This window comes from Mesoplodon mirus (assembly GCF_964341445.2).
Source record: "Mesoplodon mirus genome assembly, chromosome: 1".
NCBI lineage: Eukaryota > Metazoa > Chordata > Mammalia > Artiodactyla > Ziphiidae > Mesoplodon > Mesoplodon mirus.
Genome location: NC_138976.1, coordinates 22,031,918 through 22,050,854, shown reverse-complemented (window position 1 = coordinate 22,050,854; position 18,937 = coordinate 22,031,918). Strand labels below are relative to the sequence as shown.

At 42.9% G+C, this 18,937-nt stretch overlaps 2 protein-coding genes across 2 annotated transcripts in view; one reads left to right on the top strand and one right to left on the bottom strand.

The window, feature by feature from the left end:
- The window catches only part of LOC309801737 (uncharacterized protein), a 99,816-nt gene that overhangs the window by 22,229 nt on the left and 58,650 nt on the right, over window positions 1-18,937 (bottom strand).
- LOC309816915 (olfactory receptor 13C7-like) lies at window positions 11,326-12,392 on the top strand (the record flags this gene model as incomplete). Its single annotated transcript, XM_082644754.1, has 1 exon — window positions 11,326-12,392. One exon carries the CDS (start codon window positions 11,326-11,328, stop codon window positions 12,283-12,285), a length of 960 nt encoding a protein of 319 aa, XP_082500880.1. The 3' UTR covers window positions 12,286-12,392.

The following is an 18,937-nucleotide window of genomic DNA, read 5'->3' as shown; positions in this document are numbered from 1 at the left end:
GCGGAGAGATTCCCGCACAGAGGATCGGTGCCAACCAGCACTCACCAGCCCGAGAGGCTTGTCTGCTCGCCCGCCGGGGCGGGCGGCGCTGGGAGCTGAGGCTCGGGCTTCAGTCGGAGCTCAGGGAGAGGACTGGGGTTGGCGGCATGAACACATCCTGAAGGGGCTAATGCGCCACAGCTAGCCGGGAGGGAGTCCGGGAAAAAGTTTGGACCTGCCGAAGAGGCAAGAGACTTTTTCTTCCCTCTTTGTTTCCTGGTGCGCGAGGAGAGGGGATTAAGAGCGCTGCTTGGAGGAGCTCCAGAGACGGGTGCGAGCCGCGGCTGAAAGCGCGGACCCCAGAGACGGGAGTGGGACGCTGGGGCTGCTGCCGCTGCCGCGAGGCCTGTGTGCGAGCGCAGGTCACTGTCCACGCCCCCCTTCCGGGGAGCCTGTGCAGCCCGTCACTGCCGGGGTCCCGGGATCCAGGGACGGCTTCCCTGGGAGAACGCACGGCACGCCTTGGGCTGGTGCAACGTCACGCCGGCCTCTGCTGCTGCAGGCTCCACCCGCACTCCGTGCCCCTCCCTGCCCCCCGGCCTGAGTGAGCCAGAGTCCCCGAAGCGGCTGCTCCTTTAACCCTGTCCTGTCTGAGCGAAGAACAGACGCCCTCCGGCGACCTACACGGAGAGGTGGGGCCAAATCCAAAGCTGAGACCCAGGAGCTGTGAGAACAAAGAAGAGAAAGGGAAATCTCTCCCAGCAGCCTCAGAAGCAGCGGATTAAAGCTCCACAATCAACTTGATGTACCCTGCATCTGTGGAATACATGAATAGACAACGAATCATCCCAAATTGAGGAGCCAGGAGTCAGTGCTGTGCCTCTGAGGTGGGAGAGCCAACTTCAGGACACTGGTCTACAAGAGACCTCCCAGCTCCACATAATATCAAATGGCGAAAATCTTCCAGAGATCTCCATCTCAACACCAGCACCCAGCTTCACTCAACGACCAGCAAGCTACAGTGCTGGACACCCTATGCCAAACAACTAGCAAGATAGGAACACAATGCCAACCATTAGCAGAGAGGCTGCCTAAAATCATAAAAAGTCCACAGACACCCCAAAATACACCACCACACGTGGACCTGTCCACCAGAAAGACAAGATCCAGCCTCATCCACCAGAACACAGGCACTAGTCCCCTCCACCAGGAAGGCTACACAACCCACTGAACCAACCTTAGCCACTGGGGACAGACACCAAAAACAACGGGAACTACAAACCTGCAGCCTGCAAAAAGGAGACCCCAAACACAGTAACATAAGCAAAATGAGAAGACAGAAAAACACACAGCAGGAGAAGGAGCAAGATAAAAACCCACCAGACCTAACAAATGAAGAGGAAATAGGCAGTCTACCTGAAAAAGAATTCAGAATAATGATAGTAAAGATGATCCAAGATTCTATTTCCAAGATCCAAAATCTTGGAAATAGAATAGACAAAATGCAAGAAACAGTTAACAAGGACCTAGAAGAACTAAAGATGAATCAAGCATCGATTAAAAACACAATTAATGAAATGAAAAATACTCTAGATGGGATCAATAGCAGAATAACTGAGGCAGAAGAACGGATAAGTGAGGTGGAAGATAAAATAGTGGAAATAACTGCTGCAGAGCAAAATAAAGAAAAAAGAATGAAAAGAACAGAGGACAGTCTCAGAGACCTCTGGGACAACATTAAACGCACCAACATTCGAATTATAGGGGTTCCAGAAGAAGAAGAGAAAAAGAAAGGCACTGAGAAAATATTTGGAGAGATTATAGTTGAAAACTTCCCTAATATAGGAAAGGAAATAGTTAATCAAGTCCAGGAGGCACAGAGAGTCCCATACAGAATAAATCCAAGGAGAAATACGCCAAGACACATATTAATCAAACTGTCAAAAATTAAACACAAAGAAATCATATTAAAAGCAGCAAGGGAAAAACAACAAATAACACACAAGGGAATCCCCATCAGGTTAACAGCTGATCTCTCAGCAGAAACTCTACAAGCCAGAAGGGAGTGGCAGGACATAATTAAAGTGATGAAGGAGAAAAACCTGCAACCAAGACTACTCTACCCAGCAAGGATCTCATTCAGATTTGATGGAGAAATTAAAACGTTTACAGACAAGCAAAAACTGAGAGAGTTCAGCACCACCAAACCAGCTTTACAACAAATGCTAAAGGAACTTCTCTAGGCAAGAGACACAACAGAAGGAAAATACCTACAATAACGAACCCAAAACAATTAAGGAAATGGGAATAGGAACATACATATCAATAATTACCTTAAATGTAAATGGACTAAATGCTCCCACCAAAAGACACAGATTGGCTGAATGGATACAAAAACAAGACCCATATATATGCTGTCTACAAGAGACCCACTTCAGGCCTAGAGACACATACAGACTGAAAGTAAGGGGATGGAAAAAGATATTCCATGCAAATGGAAATCAAAAGAAAGCTGAAGTAGCAATTCTTATATCAGACAAAATAGACTTTAAAATAAAGACTATTAGAAGAGACAAAGGAAGGACACTACATAATGATAAAGGGATCGATCCAAGAAGAAGATATAACAATTGTAAATATTTATGCACCCAACATAGGAGCACCTCAATACATAAGGCAAATACTAACAGCCATAAAAGGGGAAATCGACAGTAACACACTCATAGTAGGGGACTTTAACACCCCACTTTCACCAATGGACAGATCATTCAAAATGAAAGTAAATAAGGAAACACAAGCTTTAAATGATACATTAAACAAGATGGACTTAACTGATATTTATAGGACATTCCATCCAAAAACAACAGAATACACATTTTTCTCAAGTGCTCATGGAACATTCTCCAGGATAGATCATATCTTGGGTCACAAATCAAGCCTTGGTAAATTTAAGAAAATTGAAATTGTATCAAGTATCTTTTCCGACCACAATGCTATGAGACTAGACATCAATTACAGGAAAAGATCTGTAAAAAATGCAAACACATGGAGGCTAAACAATACACTACTCAATAACGAAGTGATCACTGAAGAAATCAAAGAGAAAATAAAAAAATACCTAGAAACAAATGACAATGGAGACACGACGACCCAAAACCTATGGGACGCAGCAAAAGCAGTTCTAAGGGGGAAGTTTATAGCGATACAATCCCACCTTAAGAAACAGGAAACATTTCGAGTAAACAACCTGACCCTGCACTTAAAGCAATTAGAGAAAGAAGAACAAAAACCCCCCAAAGTTAGCAGAAGGAAAGAAATCATAAAGATCAGATCAGAAATAAATGAAAAAGAAATGAAGGAAACAATAGCAAAGATCAATAAAACTAAAAGCTGGTTCTTTGAGAAGATAAACAAAATTGATAAACCATTAGCCAGACTCATCAAGAAAAAAAGGGAGAAGACTCAAATCAATAGAATTAGAAATGAAAAAGGAGAAGTAACAACTGACACTGCAGAAATACAAAAGATCATGAGAGATTACTACAAGAAACTCTATGCCAATAAAATGGACAACCTGGAAGAAATGGACAAATTCTTAGAAATGCACAACCTGCCAAGACTGAATCAGGAAGAAATAGAAAATACGAATAGACCAATCACAAGCACTGAAATTGAAACTGTGATTAAAAATCTTCAACAAACAAAAGCCCAGGACCAGATGGCTTCACAGGCGAATTCTATCAAACATTTAGAGAAGAGCTAACACCCATCCTTCTCAAACTCTTCCAAAATATAGCAGAGGGAGGAGCACTCCCAAACTCATTCTACGAGGCCACCATCACCTTGATACCAAAACCAGGCAAGGATGTCACAAAGAAAGAAAACTACAGGCCAATATCACTGATGAACATAGATGCAAAAATCCTCAACAAAATACTAGCAAACAGAATCCAACAGCACATTAAAAGGATCATACACCATGATCAAGTGGGGTTTATTCCAGGAATGCAAGGATTCTTCAATATACACAAATCAATCAATGTGATACACCATATTAACAAATTGAAGGAGAAAAACCATATGATCATCTCAATAGATGCAGAGAAAGCTTTCGACAAAATTCAACACCCATTTATGATAAAAACCCTGCAGAAAGTAGGCATAGAGGGAACTTTCCTCAACATAATAAAGGCCATATATGACAAACCCACAGCCAACATCGTCCTCAATGGTGAAAAACTGAAACCATTTCCACTAAGATCAGGAATAAGACAAGGCTGCCCACTCTCACCACTCTTATTCAACTTAGTTTTGGAAGTTTTAGCTACAGCAATCAGAGAAGAAAAGGAAATAAAAGGAATCCAAATTGGAAAAGAAGAAGTAAAGCTGTCAGTTTGCAGATGACATGATACTATACATAGAGAATCCTAAAGATGCTACCAGAAAACTAGTAGAGCTAATCAATGAATTTGGTAAAGTAGCAGGATACAAAATTAATGCACAGAAATCTCTGGCCTTCCTGTAATGATGAAAAATCTGAAAGTGAAATCAAGAAAACACTCACATTTACCACTGCAACAAAAAGAATAAAATATCTAGGAATAAACCTACCTAAGGAGACAAAAGACCTGTATGCAGAAAATTATAAGACACTGATGAAAGAAATTAAAGATGATACAAATAGATGGAGAGATGTACCATGCTCCTGGATTGGAAGAATCAATATTGTGAAAATGACTCTACTACCCAAAGCAATCTACAGATTCAATGCAATCCCTATCAAACTACCACTGGCATTTTTCACAGAACTAGAACAAAAAATTTCAAAATTTGTTTGGAAAAACAAAAGACCCCGAATAGCCAAAGCAATCTTGAGAACGAAAAACGGAGCTGGAGGAATCAGGTTCCCTGACTTCAGACTATACTACAAAGCTACAGTAATCAAGACAGTGTGGTACTGGCACAAAAACAGAAAGATAGATCAATGGAACAGGATAGAAAGCCCAGAGATAAACCCACGCACATATGGTCACCTTATCTTTGATAAAGGAGGCAGGAATGTACAGTGGAGAAAGGACAGCCTCTTCGATAAGTGGTGCTGGGAAAACTGGACAGGGACATGTAAAAGTATGAGATTAGATCATTCCCTAACACCATCCACAAAAATAAGCTCAAAATGGATTAAAGACCTAAATGTAAGGCCAGAAACTATCAAACTCTTAGAGGAAAACATAGGCAGAACACTCTATGACATAAATCACAGCAAGATCCTTTTGGACCCACCTCCTAGAGAAATGGAAATAAAAACAAAGATAAACAAATGGGACCTAATGAAACCTCAAAGCTTTTGCACAGCAAAGGAAACCATAAACAAGACCAAAAGACAACCCTCAGAATGGGAGAAAATATTTGCAAATGAAGCAACTGACAAAGGATTAATCTCCAAAATTTATAAGCAGCTCATGCAGCTCGATAGCAAAAAAACAAACAACCCAATCCAAAAATGGGCAGAAGACTTAAATAGGCATTTCTCCAAAAAAGATATACAGACTGCCAACAAACACATGAAAGAATGCTCAACATCATTAATCATTAGAGAAATGCAAATCAAAACTACAATGAGGTATCATCTCACACCAGTCAGAATGGCCATCATCAAGAAATCTAGAAACAATAAATGCTGGAGAGGGTGTGGAGAAAAGGGAACACTCTTGCACTGCTGGTGGGAATGTGAATTGGTACAGCCACTATGGAGAACAGTATGGAGGTTCCTTAAAAAACTAAAAATAGAACTACCATATGACCCAGCAATCCCACTACTAGGCATATACCCTGAGAAAACCATAATTCAAAAAGAGACATGTACCAAAATGTTCATTGCAGCTCTATTCACAATAGCCCGGAGCTGGAAACAACCTAAGTGTCCATCATCCGATGAATGGATAAAGAAGATGTGGCACATATATACAATGGAATATTACTCAGCCATAAAAAGAAACGAAACTGAGCTATTTGTAATGAGGTGGATAGACCTAGAGTCTGTCATTCAGAGTGAAGTAAGTCAGAAAGAGGAAAACAAATACCGTATGCTAACACATATATATGGAATTTAAGAAAAAAATGTCATGAAGAACATAGGGGTAAGACAGGAATAAAGACACAGACCTACTTGAGAATGGACTTGAGGATATGGGGAGGGGGAAGGGTAAGCTGTGACAAAGCGAAAGAGAGGCATGGACATATATACACTACCAAACGTAAGGTAGATAGATAGTGGGAAGCAGCCGCGTAGCACAGGGAGATCAGCTCGGTGCTTTGTGACCGCCTGGAGGGGTGGGATAGGGAGGGTGGGAGGGAGGGAGACGCAAGAGGGAAGGGATGGGGGAACAGATGTATATGTATGACTGATTCACTTTGTTATAAAGCAGAAACTAATAAAAATAATAATAATAAAAAATAAAGAGACAGGGAAGCACTTCAGGCAAACAAAGATGAACATTGACTTGAGTGATTGAGTGGTGAAGATGGGGAGATTCAAGAAAGGTTTGGTAAGTACAAAATACAATAGGAGATTTTGGTTGGATATAGCAGGGGGAAAGAGGATAGAATCAATATTTCTAGCTCAAATGATGGGTGGGTGATGGTGACACCACCAAAGTGGAGAATATCAACCAAGTTGTTGGTTTTTGGGGAGAAGATGAATTCATTTTGGAGTACAGTGTGTTTGAGGAACTTCCAGCTAGAGATGGGGGAAATGTCTGAACTGGAGACTCATCAACTTATCCATCACTTAGGGAGAGTGGCTGGAACCCTGGGGATGCTAGCACCGCTCTGCTGTCTGTAGATACAAGTCTAACTGTACTGCCGTGGAAGATTGTTGGGGGCCCCCTGAAATGCAAATTCATAATATCTACATGGTTTCCTTGACCTCTGGGCCACTAGGGACCCATCCACTCTGTCATGAGAAACCTCTGAGCAAGTGGATTCTGAGGATAGGAATGAGGTTCGCTGCTGGCAGAGGAGAGAGTAAGGCCACAGAGACCAGTGACCCAGAGGAGGTCAGCAGGAGTGTGGACAGTCAAGGGTCAAAAGTCAAGAGTTAGGGGCAAGCAAGGACTGGAAGAGCAGTTGTCTCCAGATCAGAGGAATTACAGGCAGCTGTTCTGATCCTGCATAAAAAAACACCCTCCTTCCTCTTGGATTCCTTAGAAGGAATAACTGGGACCCCAATCCTAGGAAAAGTCTAGATAGACCAGTGCTTCTCAGACAGTAGCATGCATCAGAATCACCTAGAGGAATTGTTAAAACACAGACTGGAAACACATAGGCACACACGCACACACATATAGGTGCATGTGCAGGCTGCTGGGCCCCACCCACAGAGATTGATTTAGTAGGTGCCGGGAAAGGCCCAGGAATCTGCATTAACAAGTTCCCAGGTGATGCCGACGCTACCCTCTGTCACACTGAGTAGCCCAGGGTTAGGCTTCTTACTAACTCAGTGTGTAGGGTCTCAGGGCATTGAAATTTGAGGTATTGCAGAAAATGCTTCTCCTCATTATTCCTCATTGTCTAGGGAAGGCTCAGACAGACCAGCCAAGGGGATACTGGGTTTTAATTGGCCAAGACAAAGCTTTGTGTGTCAGAAATCTCCTTTCTACAAGTGTATTTGTGTGTATGTGTGTAAATGTGAGTTTGCCATAGATAATTGGACCAAAGGGGTAGTCTGAACTCCACCAACCCCAGCATTTCCTGGGAAGCATCTGTTTATTGTGGCTTTCTAAGGACAAATGTGGACGTGACACCCCACGAAATTCATAAGGTCTGTAACCAGATCCCTGCTCGAAACACTTTGAGATTCTGTTGGGAGTCATGAGTAACAGCACATTCTCTGTAAAGGTGGAAAAGAACCACCACCATTTTGAGATAATACCAGGGCTGGAATCAGGTGCTATAAAGGTCAGAGAGACAGAACTTCCCTGAAGAGGGAGAAGGGAAGGGGTGGAAGGGAGAGGGGCCAAAGCACTGCCCCTTCATGGAGGGGAGCCCACTCATGCAGCAAGCACTCAGGGGAGAAGTAAGTGTATAATTTCTCATGTCTGAACGCTGGATCGTCTAAACAATATTTGCCTGATTCGCTGCTTCATTCCAGGAAGTATCACAGTCTCCTTCTGAGGAGGTCCCTTACATTGTTTCCATGCTCTGTACCACGAGGTGCCCTGGCCACAGGACTCACCTGACTGACCAGTGGACCCCTGTCTCAGGGGCAGTCAGCATATGGGCTGTCTGGCGGCTGATACTGGATGATGAGTAACCAAACCCCTTAGTTCTGTCTCTTAGGAGCTTGAACTCAAAACACCAGGACAGAGTCAGCAGCTGGTGTAAGGAAGGAAGGACAGGAAGGAGAAACCAGAGTAACACAAAGAAAGCGGGTAGTGAGGAGAGGCCTGGCCTGTGGGAGCTGAAGCTGAGTCACAGGGGGTCAATGGTCTCCTAGGTTTTAAAGTCATGTTTTCTTACAATTTACACTGTATGTTTGTTTATTCATTTATAAATGTATAGATGTTATGTACAAATGTTATGTACATTATAAAATGCTTATAAAAATAGAAATTAAAGGGTTTCCCTGGTGGCACAGTAGTTAAGAATCTGCCTGCCAATGCAGGGGACACGGGTTCAAACCCTGCTCCGGGAAGATCCCACGTGCTGCGGAGCAACTAAGCCCGTGTGCCACAACTACTGAGCCTGTGCACTAGAGCTCACGAGCCACAACTACTGAGCCCATACGCCGCATCTACTGAAGCCCGTGCTCTAGAGCCCATGCTCCACAAGAGAAGCATGCACACCACAACAAAGAGTAGCCCCTGCTCGCCGCAACTAGAGAAAGCCTGCGTGCAGCAGTGAAGACCCAACACAGCCAAAAATAATAAATAAATAAAAATAAATTTATTTAAAAATAGAAATTAAAAAGATGGGATAGAGATAAAATAAAATATAAAAAAGAAGAGCTAACATGGGGCAAAGAAGAAAACAAGGGTAGGTCACAAATTTACTTATTAATTCATTCAGCAACTATTCATTGAGTGCCTACTGTGAGCTAGGTACAGTTTTTATACATAGGATACATCTGCGAACAATGCAGGAAAAAAAAATCTCTGTCTCTGTGAAACTTGTTTACATTCTATCAGGAGAGAAACAGACAAGAAACAATGACTAATATAAATAAGAAAATAATAGAGGGTGTTAGAAACTGCGTGGAATCAGGACTGAGGCATAAAGGAGGGCTGAACACATGCATCTTATTTTGCTCCTTCCTGAAACCCACAAAAACTACAGTAATATGATTTTGTTTTGTTTAGTTTTTGTTTTTAATGGACAAAATCAACAAGGTTAAGGAGAAGAAGGGAGACATCACAGTGATAACATTTTGAAGGCTGGAAAGTGAATGGACTAGTGGCCATTTCCACAGCAGATCTGATAAGAGTCAAATCCTAAGCCAGAACCTAGGAGAGCTGAGACACAACCAGACCTACAGCACAGAGGACTCGCTGTACCAGGTCCCTCTGGGACCAGGGATGAAGGGGGCTGCTGCTAAAATAAGGAGGATGAGGCAAAAAAACAGAAGAAACAGAGTTCCTATACCCCCTCCCTCATTCCGTGACATTGATCGACTGTCCCTTACCTACCCCAGCAAAAAATTTATTCTCTGGAAAGGATAAAACACATGAACCTAAGAAAGACTTCAAGCAAAAGGTCATCACTTCTGTGATCAACTGACCTTTTTTACAACTGATCTTTTACAGCAGCCCACAGCTGCGGTACCTGTGAAACTCTCATGGCAGGAGCCAGGACCAGATTCATTTATGACTCTCCCAATACCCTGTGAAAGCCTGGCTTATGGTAGGCACTCAGAATCTATTTAGTGGGACACAGACAAGAGGGAAACTTCTAGGTCACTTGCTTCTTTCCAGCCCTGAGATCCTGAATTTGAAATGCCAGGGGTGCTACAAGGATTTGTCCTGTGCAGTGGGTTTCACATTCTCCCAGATCTATTGTGGGCTCTGCTAAGAGTTCTAATTGATTGGGGGTTCATGTTAATTCTGGCAAGACCAGAATGACCCTTCTTCTCTAACGCTTTCCAGTAGCTCAGCAGGATGGATACAAAGGGAGGGAGGGGGAAGAAAGTATTTCTGGAGGGACTTCAGAGTAATTGGATCTTGGGGACATAATCTCAGATGTATAAAGTTTCTAAACTTTGTCACTTCAATTTCTAAACTTTAAATCACTTCAGGGACTAGAGTAATACCAATAGCAGGGTGGGATTTAAATGGCTTCATAAATGCAATGTATGGGCCTTTGTGGATTTTTCTGAAACACAGAACAAAGACAAGAAATGGCTGCTACTTTCAGACCAGATTGGCTATTTTAGGCCTCTAGACTATTCCCAGCCCAAAGAAAAGTGATTTTCTTTATCGATCTATTTACAAAAAAGGTAAGAGAACACTTAAAAAAATTATATATATATATATATATAAACTTTTGAGGGCCCAGCCCCATTCCTGGCTTCATTCCTTTTGACTAAGTGGCATGTGGGGATCTTGAAGGAAAAGGACATCTTAGTGGTGTGACAGAAAGTCCAAGAACAAGAAATTTGTGAGATCACTTAGTCCCTGGGATGAAAAACCTTTAAAAATAATCCATTCCAGAGTGAGTATTAGGGAGCCAGATGTCCAAAGAGGAAAAGGGACTTAATGATTCCCAGGCACTGAGTAGTTGGCAAAGGCCAGCTCTTTGGGAAAATTCTTCCACGGAGTTTGGCAGGTGAGTGAAGGAATAAAAGGAATGAATATCCCAGGGGCCTGGGGATTGTAAGAGAGAGAACTATGAAAGAAGAGGAAGGTAATATCGAATAGCACTTGGAGAGGAATGGCCAGGAATTGAGGATGAAGAAGATCAGTTATTTCTACCAGTCCTATACCCCAAAGCAGGGGAAATCACACAAAGGGAATGTTAACACTTCTCACAAAATTGATTAAAATTAATTGGCCACACATGGTATAACTTGATGTAAATGTGTGATATCAATCTTGATTATGATTAGAAAAATTCAATCCAATCTGGTGACATGTCAAACACCTCTATGGGCAGACAAATATCACAAAGTAGATTTTCATCAATTTCTCTCTATTTTACTTAGAACAACACAAAGAACCCACCAGATTTCTAGAGCTGTTGTCTAGCTGCTCAGCAGGACCAGTTTCCTCACTGATTTTCTGGCTACGTTAGGCATCAGAGAATCATGAAGTGGGCTTTTTGAGTTCCTGCAGGTGACAGAGCAGAGGCACCATGGACAGGTCTAACTGGACCTCCCCCCTGGTGGGGTTCATTCTCCTGGGCCTCTCAGCCCACTCAAGGCTGGAGAAAACGTTCTTTGTGCTCATCCTGCTCATGTACCTGGTGACCCTGCTGGGCAATGAGGTCCTCATCCTGGTGACCATCCTTGACTTCCGCCTACACAAGCCCATGTACTTCTTCCTGAGGAACCTCTCCTTCCTGGACATCTGCTACACAACCTCCTCAGTCCCCCTCATTCTTGACAGCTTCCTGACCCCCAGGAAAACCATCCCCTTCTCAGCATGTGCTGTGCAGATGTTCCTCTCCTTTGCCATGGCGGCCACGGAGTGTGTGCCTCTGGGCATGATGGCGTTTGATCACCATATGGCCATCTGCAACCCCCTGAGGTACTCTGAGGTCATGAGCAAGGCTGCCTATGTGCCCATGGCTGCCAGCTCCTGGGCAGCTGGAAGCACCACTGTCATGATGCAGACATCCCTAGCAATGCAACTACCCTTCTGTGGGGACAATGTCATCAACCACTTCACCTGTGAGATCCTGGCTGCCCTGAAGTTGGCCTATGCTGACATCTCCATCAATATAATCAGTATGGTGGTGGCCAATGTGGTCTTCCTGGACATCCCAGTTCTGTTCATCTTTTTCTCCTACGTGTTCATCATTGCTACCATTTTGAAGAACCCCTCAGCTGAGGGGAGGAAAAAGACCTTCTCCACCTGCTCTGCCCACCAAACAGCTGTGGTCATCTTCTATAGGACCATCCTCTTCATGTATGGGAAGCCTAAATCCAAGGACCCCCTGGGGGCAGACAAACAGGATTTTTCAGACAAGCTCACCTCCCTCTTCTATGGAGTGGTGACCCCGGTGCTCAACCCCATCATCTACAGCCTGAGTAATAAGGAGGCGAAGGCCGCTGTGAGGAACCTGGTAACTCGGAAACGCTTCACCCAGTGATGCTGGAGGGGTCCTGATGGTTCCTGTTCCCTGGTTTCTCTCACCTGAGGGTCTCGGAGGTTAAGATGAAGGGCTAACTTCATGCAAGTTTACGTAGGTAAATCTAATTACACAGAATCTCATTACACCCAAGAGCTTTGTGCAAACAGAAAGCATTTAATGTGAATTTTCCCCTCATTCTATAGGCGATTCTACAAAAGTATATTTCTGCTGATCAAGCCTTACAGTTCTCTATATCTGTGATGCATACTAAAGAAACTGATGTCAAGAAAAAGTAACTCTTCAAGATTTATTGTTTAACTCATGAAAAGCTCTAGTCTGTAGGACCATAATTCAATTACTCCTTGGCTCGCCCTTTGAATATATTTGAAAGGATTCTTATTTTTATGTCACCTATGTCAACTCTTCCTACTCCATTATTAAATAACAGTAATATTTTTATCCTTATCCTCGTTGCCTCTTTCTCCTTATTGTCATTTAAATTCTTAAAACTGTTTCTTGAATCGTTCTCTTCCTGTGTCTTCAAAATTAACCTCTTTCTCTTGTCCTTAACCAAGTCCCCCACCAGAAAATCATTTACATCTTTGGAGCAGAGAGGAGAGTAAAGTGTGGCGAAACTGATACAAAGGTCAAAGGTTCAGGCCTTTTTTCTTTTCCCTTTTTTGAAAATGTTATTCATCCCTGGGTTCTTTCCCTAGATATCCTTGGCCTCCAAGGGTCATCAGAGTAATGTCAAAACTGAGAGGTATCGAGGAGAATCAAATGAATTCTATGAACCACCTGACCTGGCTTCACCGAGTGTGCAGCCAAGGGGTGACCATCGCTTGCTTTTCTACCTAAGAAACCCCAAAGCCACACGGTAGTCAGAGGGAGAGGAGGTGATGCTCAGAGGGAGGAGGAGACATCTAAGAATCACCTACATGACTGGTGAGGAGCTCCAAGGCAGCTCCCTAGAGCAATTAATCTAGAAGTCTAGTTAAAGAATGAGCAGAATAGAAAACCTCTGACAGTTGATATCAATTTTTAATCCAATAGAGAGGAAACAAACAATCGAAACAATCAGCCTTTGCTGAAAAAAAGTTATTGCAGGAAGATGGTGAAAGCATTAAAGAAAATTCTCATTGGTTTTCTCAGCAGAATTCAAAAGGTTAGTGAATCAATAAAACAAGAGAAATCTATGAAAAAAGAAGCTAGGAGAAAAGATAACTGGGAAATAAGAACTTTTTCTTAGGGGAAAGATTCCACTTACTGGATCAAATAAAATTCAGTAGAAAGTATTTAAAAGTAGAGAGCACAATTTTTTAAAATGAACTTTAAAATTAAAAATAACTTAAATTCCTCTCCTAGACTTCAGAGAGAAAAACAAAGAGATTTAAGTTATTTGAGAAAAGATGAGAGGCATGGGAGACAGACCAGGGGGATCCATCATGGAAAACATGAAGAGAAAACAGAGCAGACAAAAGACAAATAATAACTAAAGAGAAAAAAACACATTTCACTGAATAGAAGTTTTAGATATTTTGTTCACAAAATGTTCATTAATCACCAGATAAGAATTGTAGCAAAAGACACACCTACCTAGGATAACTATTCAAGGATAAGTTTTGGTTCCTATATATACCAAAATAGTTCTATAGACTTTTACACAGAAGAAAAGCACATTTCCTAAGAAGGAATGAGAATCTGACTGCCATTGGCCAGCTGTTCTGCAGCCCTAAATGTAGACATCAGTGGAACAAGGTTTATTAAGTTCTGAGGGAAATGGGCTGTGAGTCCCGAGTTCTACATACCCCTCATCATTGCACAGATACGAGGGTTAAAAAGACACTTGCTGTCATGTGTAAACACAGAAAGCACATACCCCTGCAATCCCTTCCTGGAAAAAAATTTATTTATAACATTCTCCCAACAAACAGTTAAAAATAAATAAATGAAAGGATGTGATGGATATGCCATAGAAGAGACAGTGGAGAATGATGAAATGCATAAGACCAATGAAGTCTAGTCAATTCTTATACCAAATTTGCAAAGACTAATATATGAAGGAATTATTAGCAATCATGTTGAGGTAAACGGTGACAAGAAAGCAATGATGGAGCTCCAGTTACAATTCTAGATGACTTCATCAAGCTGGGAAATGGAGAAAGAGAAGCAAAGGCCACTGAAGGTCTCATCTTACAAAGGATATGGTGGGAAGGGGTTCTTAGAAATACAATCCATTGCATTGATACTGAAATGCAACAAAAGTCTTAACATGATTGTTGAAAATTTACGAGTCAATACCAGTAGACAAGTATTAGAATTCTTTCTTTGAAAGAGTCAGAGGATTATGAAAGAACAAAGAAAGTTCATCAAATGAAAAAACTCATTTATTGAACCTGAGTAGATTTAAATCACTGTACAGTAAACAAATAATACACATTACCCAGTGGGTTTTTTTTTAGGAATTTCAAGGTTTCTAACATTAGGAACATTAGGAGATCTATTACTGCAACCATTTTGTTAACAGATTAAATAAGAAAAAAAGTAATCCCATCCACAAATGTTGAGAAGTCATTTGGTAAAATCTAGCATCTATTTCTGACTTTTTAAAGTAGTGGACTTGAATAGAAGAAACCATCCTTGACATGAAGAACAACAGCAAACAGCATACTTGATGGCAGAATACCAGTGACATGCCTACAATGCATGTCTGGATTAGGACCTCTGCTCTCGATGTCTGCATCATTCTAGCTAATTAAACCAGATCAGAAAAATAAATAAGGAACAAAATATAGAAAAGAAGAAAACTATTCAGTAAGTAAACAGATGTTGTTTACTGAGGAAAAAAGTTTAATCAAGTGCAAAACTACTACAACTAGTAAGAAAGTACAGTAGGGGGGTTGTATATAATTCACCCCAGTCACAACTTTAAAATACCTAGGGAAAATACATAAAGAAGTTTGAGTACATCATATATTTACAACGGTCACGCATTAACAGAAGATATTTTAAAAAGATGTTTTGGGCTTCCCTGGTGGCGCAGTGGTTGAGAGTCCGCCGGCCGATGCAGGGGACACAGGTTCGTGCCCCGGTCCGGGAGGATCCCACATGCCGCAGAGTGGCTGGGCCTGTGAGCCATGGCCGCTGGGCCTGCGCGTCTGGAGCCTGTGCTCCGCGGCAGGAGAGGCCACAACAGTGAGAGGCCCGCGTACCGCAAAAAAAAAAAAAAAAAGATGTTTTCATTTTGGAGGGAGGAAAAGCCCTGAATGTAAACTTCAGGGCAGTCTAGAGTATCCTCCAAGTGCCCTCATTCAAAGCCTTTTTCCCCCTTTCTAACAGGTTGGGATGACCCATGCTCCATCCATTTTCCCATCCCTAGAGCAGGTCCATCCTATTTGTTGGGAAAAGGTCCAAGCCCCGGGTTTGGAGGCAAACACAAAGGCTCACTCATCAAAGGTTCTCAGAAGCAAAGAAAACCAGTCTTTACTCCAGCCCTTGTTTTGAAGATAACCAAAGAGTTTAAACCAGACCACTGACAAATGGAGTCGTATGTGCAAATTAATTTCTACCTGACTACTGGTGACCACTTCTCTCAATTTAGGATGATCCCTAAAACCTTCAAGAGAGTATAGTATCTAATGAAGGTTATCACAAAATATGACCAAATCAAACATCACAGATGATCACAGACAACGTGTCCAGAATGTAATCACCCAAACTGCATTTAAGGAATCAGAGCATTTAAGGAATCAGAGCATTTCAGATGCCGGAGAGGGAACGTGTCCCCTGTGGACACGACCAGGTGGGAAAGGACCAGGACCAGGTCCTGGTGGAAGAACCAGGTGGGAAAGCAGGAGCTAACTGCCTCTTCCTCCTCAGCTCCAGCCAACTGCTGCCAGACAGGAATGCAGGAAGGGGGTGGGGAGGGAATGCAAAGAGCTGCTCCCTTTGCTGCAGGCTCTACATTTATCTCTGGTGTTTGCAGAGTTAAGTGCTTCCCGTAATTCTTCAACAATATAAGTATTATGAGGACCAAACAAAATTTGTTCCTCAGCCGTTTTTGGCTATGGGTTGTAATTTACGACCTCTGCTAGAAGCACATGTAAGTCACAGTATTGTTGGAGTTCCTAAGGATGCCGTCACAGAGGTCACTTACATCTTCACTGTGCATCTATTGTTTGGGGAGGAAACTGCCCTCTCACTCATTTCATGTGATTCTAGTGGGGCTGCCAATTGTACTACACCAACACTTGGCCACAGCAATCAGTCTAAGGGAAAGCATGTGACCTAGGTCAAACTAATCAGAACCATTCCCCAGCATATTTCAACTGGAGCAAGAAGAAAGGGGTCCTGGGCCTCCCTGGTGGCGCAGTGGTTGAGAGTCCGCCTGCTGATGCAGGGGATACGGGTTCGTGCCCCGGTCTGGGAGGATCCCATATGCCGCGGAGCGGCTGGGCCCGTGAGCCATGGCCGCTGGGCCTGCGCATCCGGAGCCTGTGCTCCGCAACGGGAGAGGCCACAACAGTGAGAGGCCCGCATACCGCAAAAAAAAAAAAAAAAAAAAAAGAAGAAAGGGGTCCTGTATTAGCTTTCTATGCTGCATAGCAGATCACCACTTGGTAGCTTCAGACAATACACATTTATAATCTTGCCATTTCTGTGAGTTAGGAATTCAAGCAAGTCCTCTGCAAGGCTGCAGTCTAAGGTGTTGGCCAGGACTCAGTTCTCATCTGGAGACTCAAATAGAAAAATGTGGATTAGGCTGCTGACAGCTTTCTTCCATAGCACGTGAGAAAGTCTGCTAAAAATGAAGCCAGGAAAAGACAAGTAGAGATAAGAACCAGATGAAGGGACAGAGAGTCCTAATGACATGGTGAGTCCCTAATTCCAGCTGTGCTTGAGACTGAATCCACCCTTGAACTTCTCAGTTGTATGAGCATTAAAGTTTGTATTGGGATTATGCTGGTTGGAGTAAGTTTTCTACCTAGAAACTTACAAAGTCCTGACAATTACAAAGCCCAAAGTAAAAGCATCTTTACATAGTCACCCTCTCTTGCTGACCACTGCATACTCCAGCTGCAATCTTATATTTATATTACATGGTAGATAATTCCCAATTGAGATACAAAAAACGGAAAACTAGTCTTGGTCAAATTCCAGGCTCTTTTTCAAATAAAATAGAAGGAATAAACTCTTTTCAGGCCTGCACTCTCCCTGAACATTGATGCCAAAATGCTAAATTACAAAAAATCAATAAAACAAATATAGTAATACACTTAGAAGATAATACACTGTGAGAAAGTTGCATTCATCCCAAAAAAGCATGGATAGGGTGAACATTAAAAATTTACTACATTAATAAATTAAAGAAGAAAAACCAAATGATCATCTCAATAGATGTAGAAAGTGTTTGATAAAACTCCATGTCCTGGGACTTCCCTGGTGGCTCAGTGGTTAAGAATCCGCCTGCCAAGGCAGGGGACACGGGTTCAAGCCCTGGTCCGGGAAGATCCCACATGCCTCAGAGCAACTAAGCCCATGCACCACAACTACTGAGCCCATGCACCACAACTACTGAAGCCCTCACGCCTACAGCCCGTGCACTGCAACGAAGAGTAGCCCCTGTTCGCCACTCGTCGCAACTAGAGGAAGCTCACGCGCAGCAACGAAGACCTAACATAGCCAAAAATTAATTAATTAATTAATTTAAAAAATTAAATGTCTTGACAATAACCACTCTACTCCAGCCAGACACCTCAGGAAAAAAAACAACAACACCCTCACTCCACCAGCAAAGGCTGAGCAGACAGCCTAGACTTCCATTCTTACCAGGCCATGACAAGGCAACCCAACCACTACCCTGTCAATGTGGTATCAGAGGAGGCTGGATAGGGAGGTGGGATATTTATATCTGTTGGGCAGTAACAAGTCCCCACCCCAACCCACAGTGTCAGTGGAGACCACGTGGGAAGCTCCTTCTCCTTCCCACTTGGGTGGTATCAGAGGGGGCCTAAAGGACGGTCAGGACTTGTGCCTGTGCTAATGAGGCCACCCCTTCCCACAGTGTCAGTGGAGATCGTGGAAGTAGTATTAGGCACTCCTGCCTCTGCCAGGCAGAAGGGAATCAGCAGAGCCCTAGTAGGGAGCTGAAATTCCCACTCCCCACCCAGCAGTAAGGAGGATCCCCTCCTCCCAGGAATACAAGGCTGGTTCAATATTCAAAGATCAGTCAATTCATCTACCATATTGACAGGCTAAATAGGAAAAAAAATCACATGATTATATCAAGTGAAACGGAAGAAGCTTTTGAAAAAATAACACTCATTCATGATAAAAACTTTCAGCACTGAACTGGAAGCCCCAGCTAGTGAGGCACGACAAGAAAAAAAGACTACAAGTCTAACTTTTTTTTTTTTTTTTTTTTTTTTTTTGTGGTATGTGGGCCTCTCACTGTTGTGGCCTCTCCCGTTGCAGAGCACAGGCTCCAGACGCGCAGGCTCAGCGGCCATGGCTCACGGGCCCAGCCGCTCCGCGGCACATGGGATCTTCCCAGACCGGGGCACGAACCCGTGTCCCCTGCATTGGCAGGCAGACTCTCAACCACTGCGCCACCAGGGAAGCCCCAAGTCTAACATTTTTGAAGGAAGAAAAACAAACTGTCATCATTCAC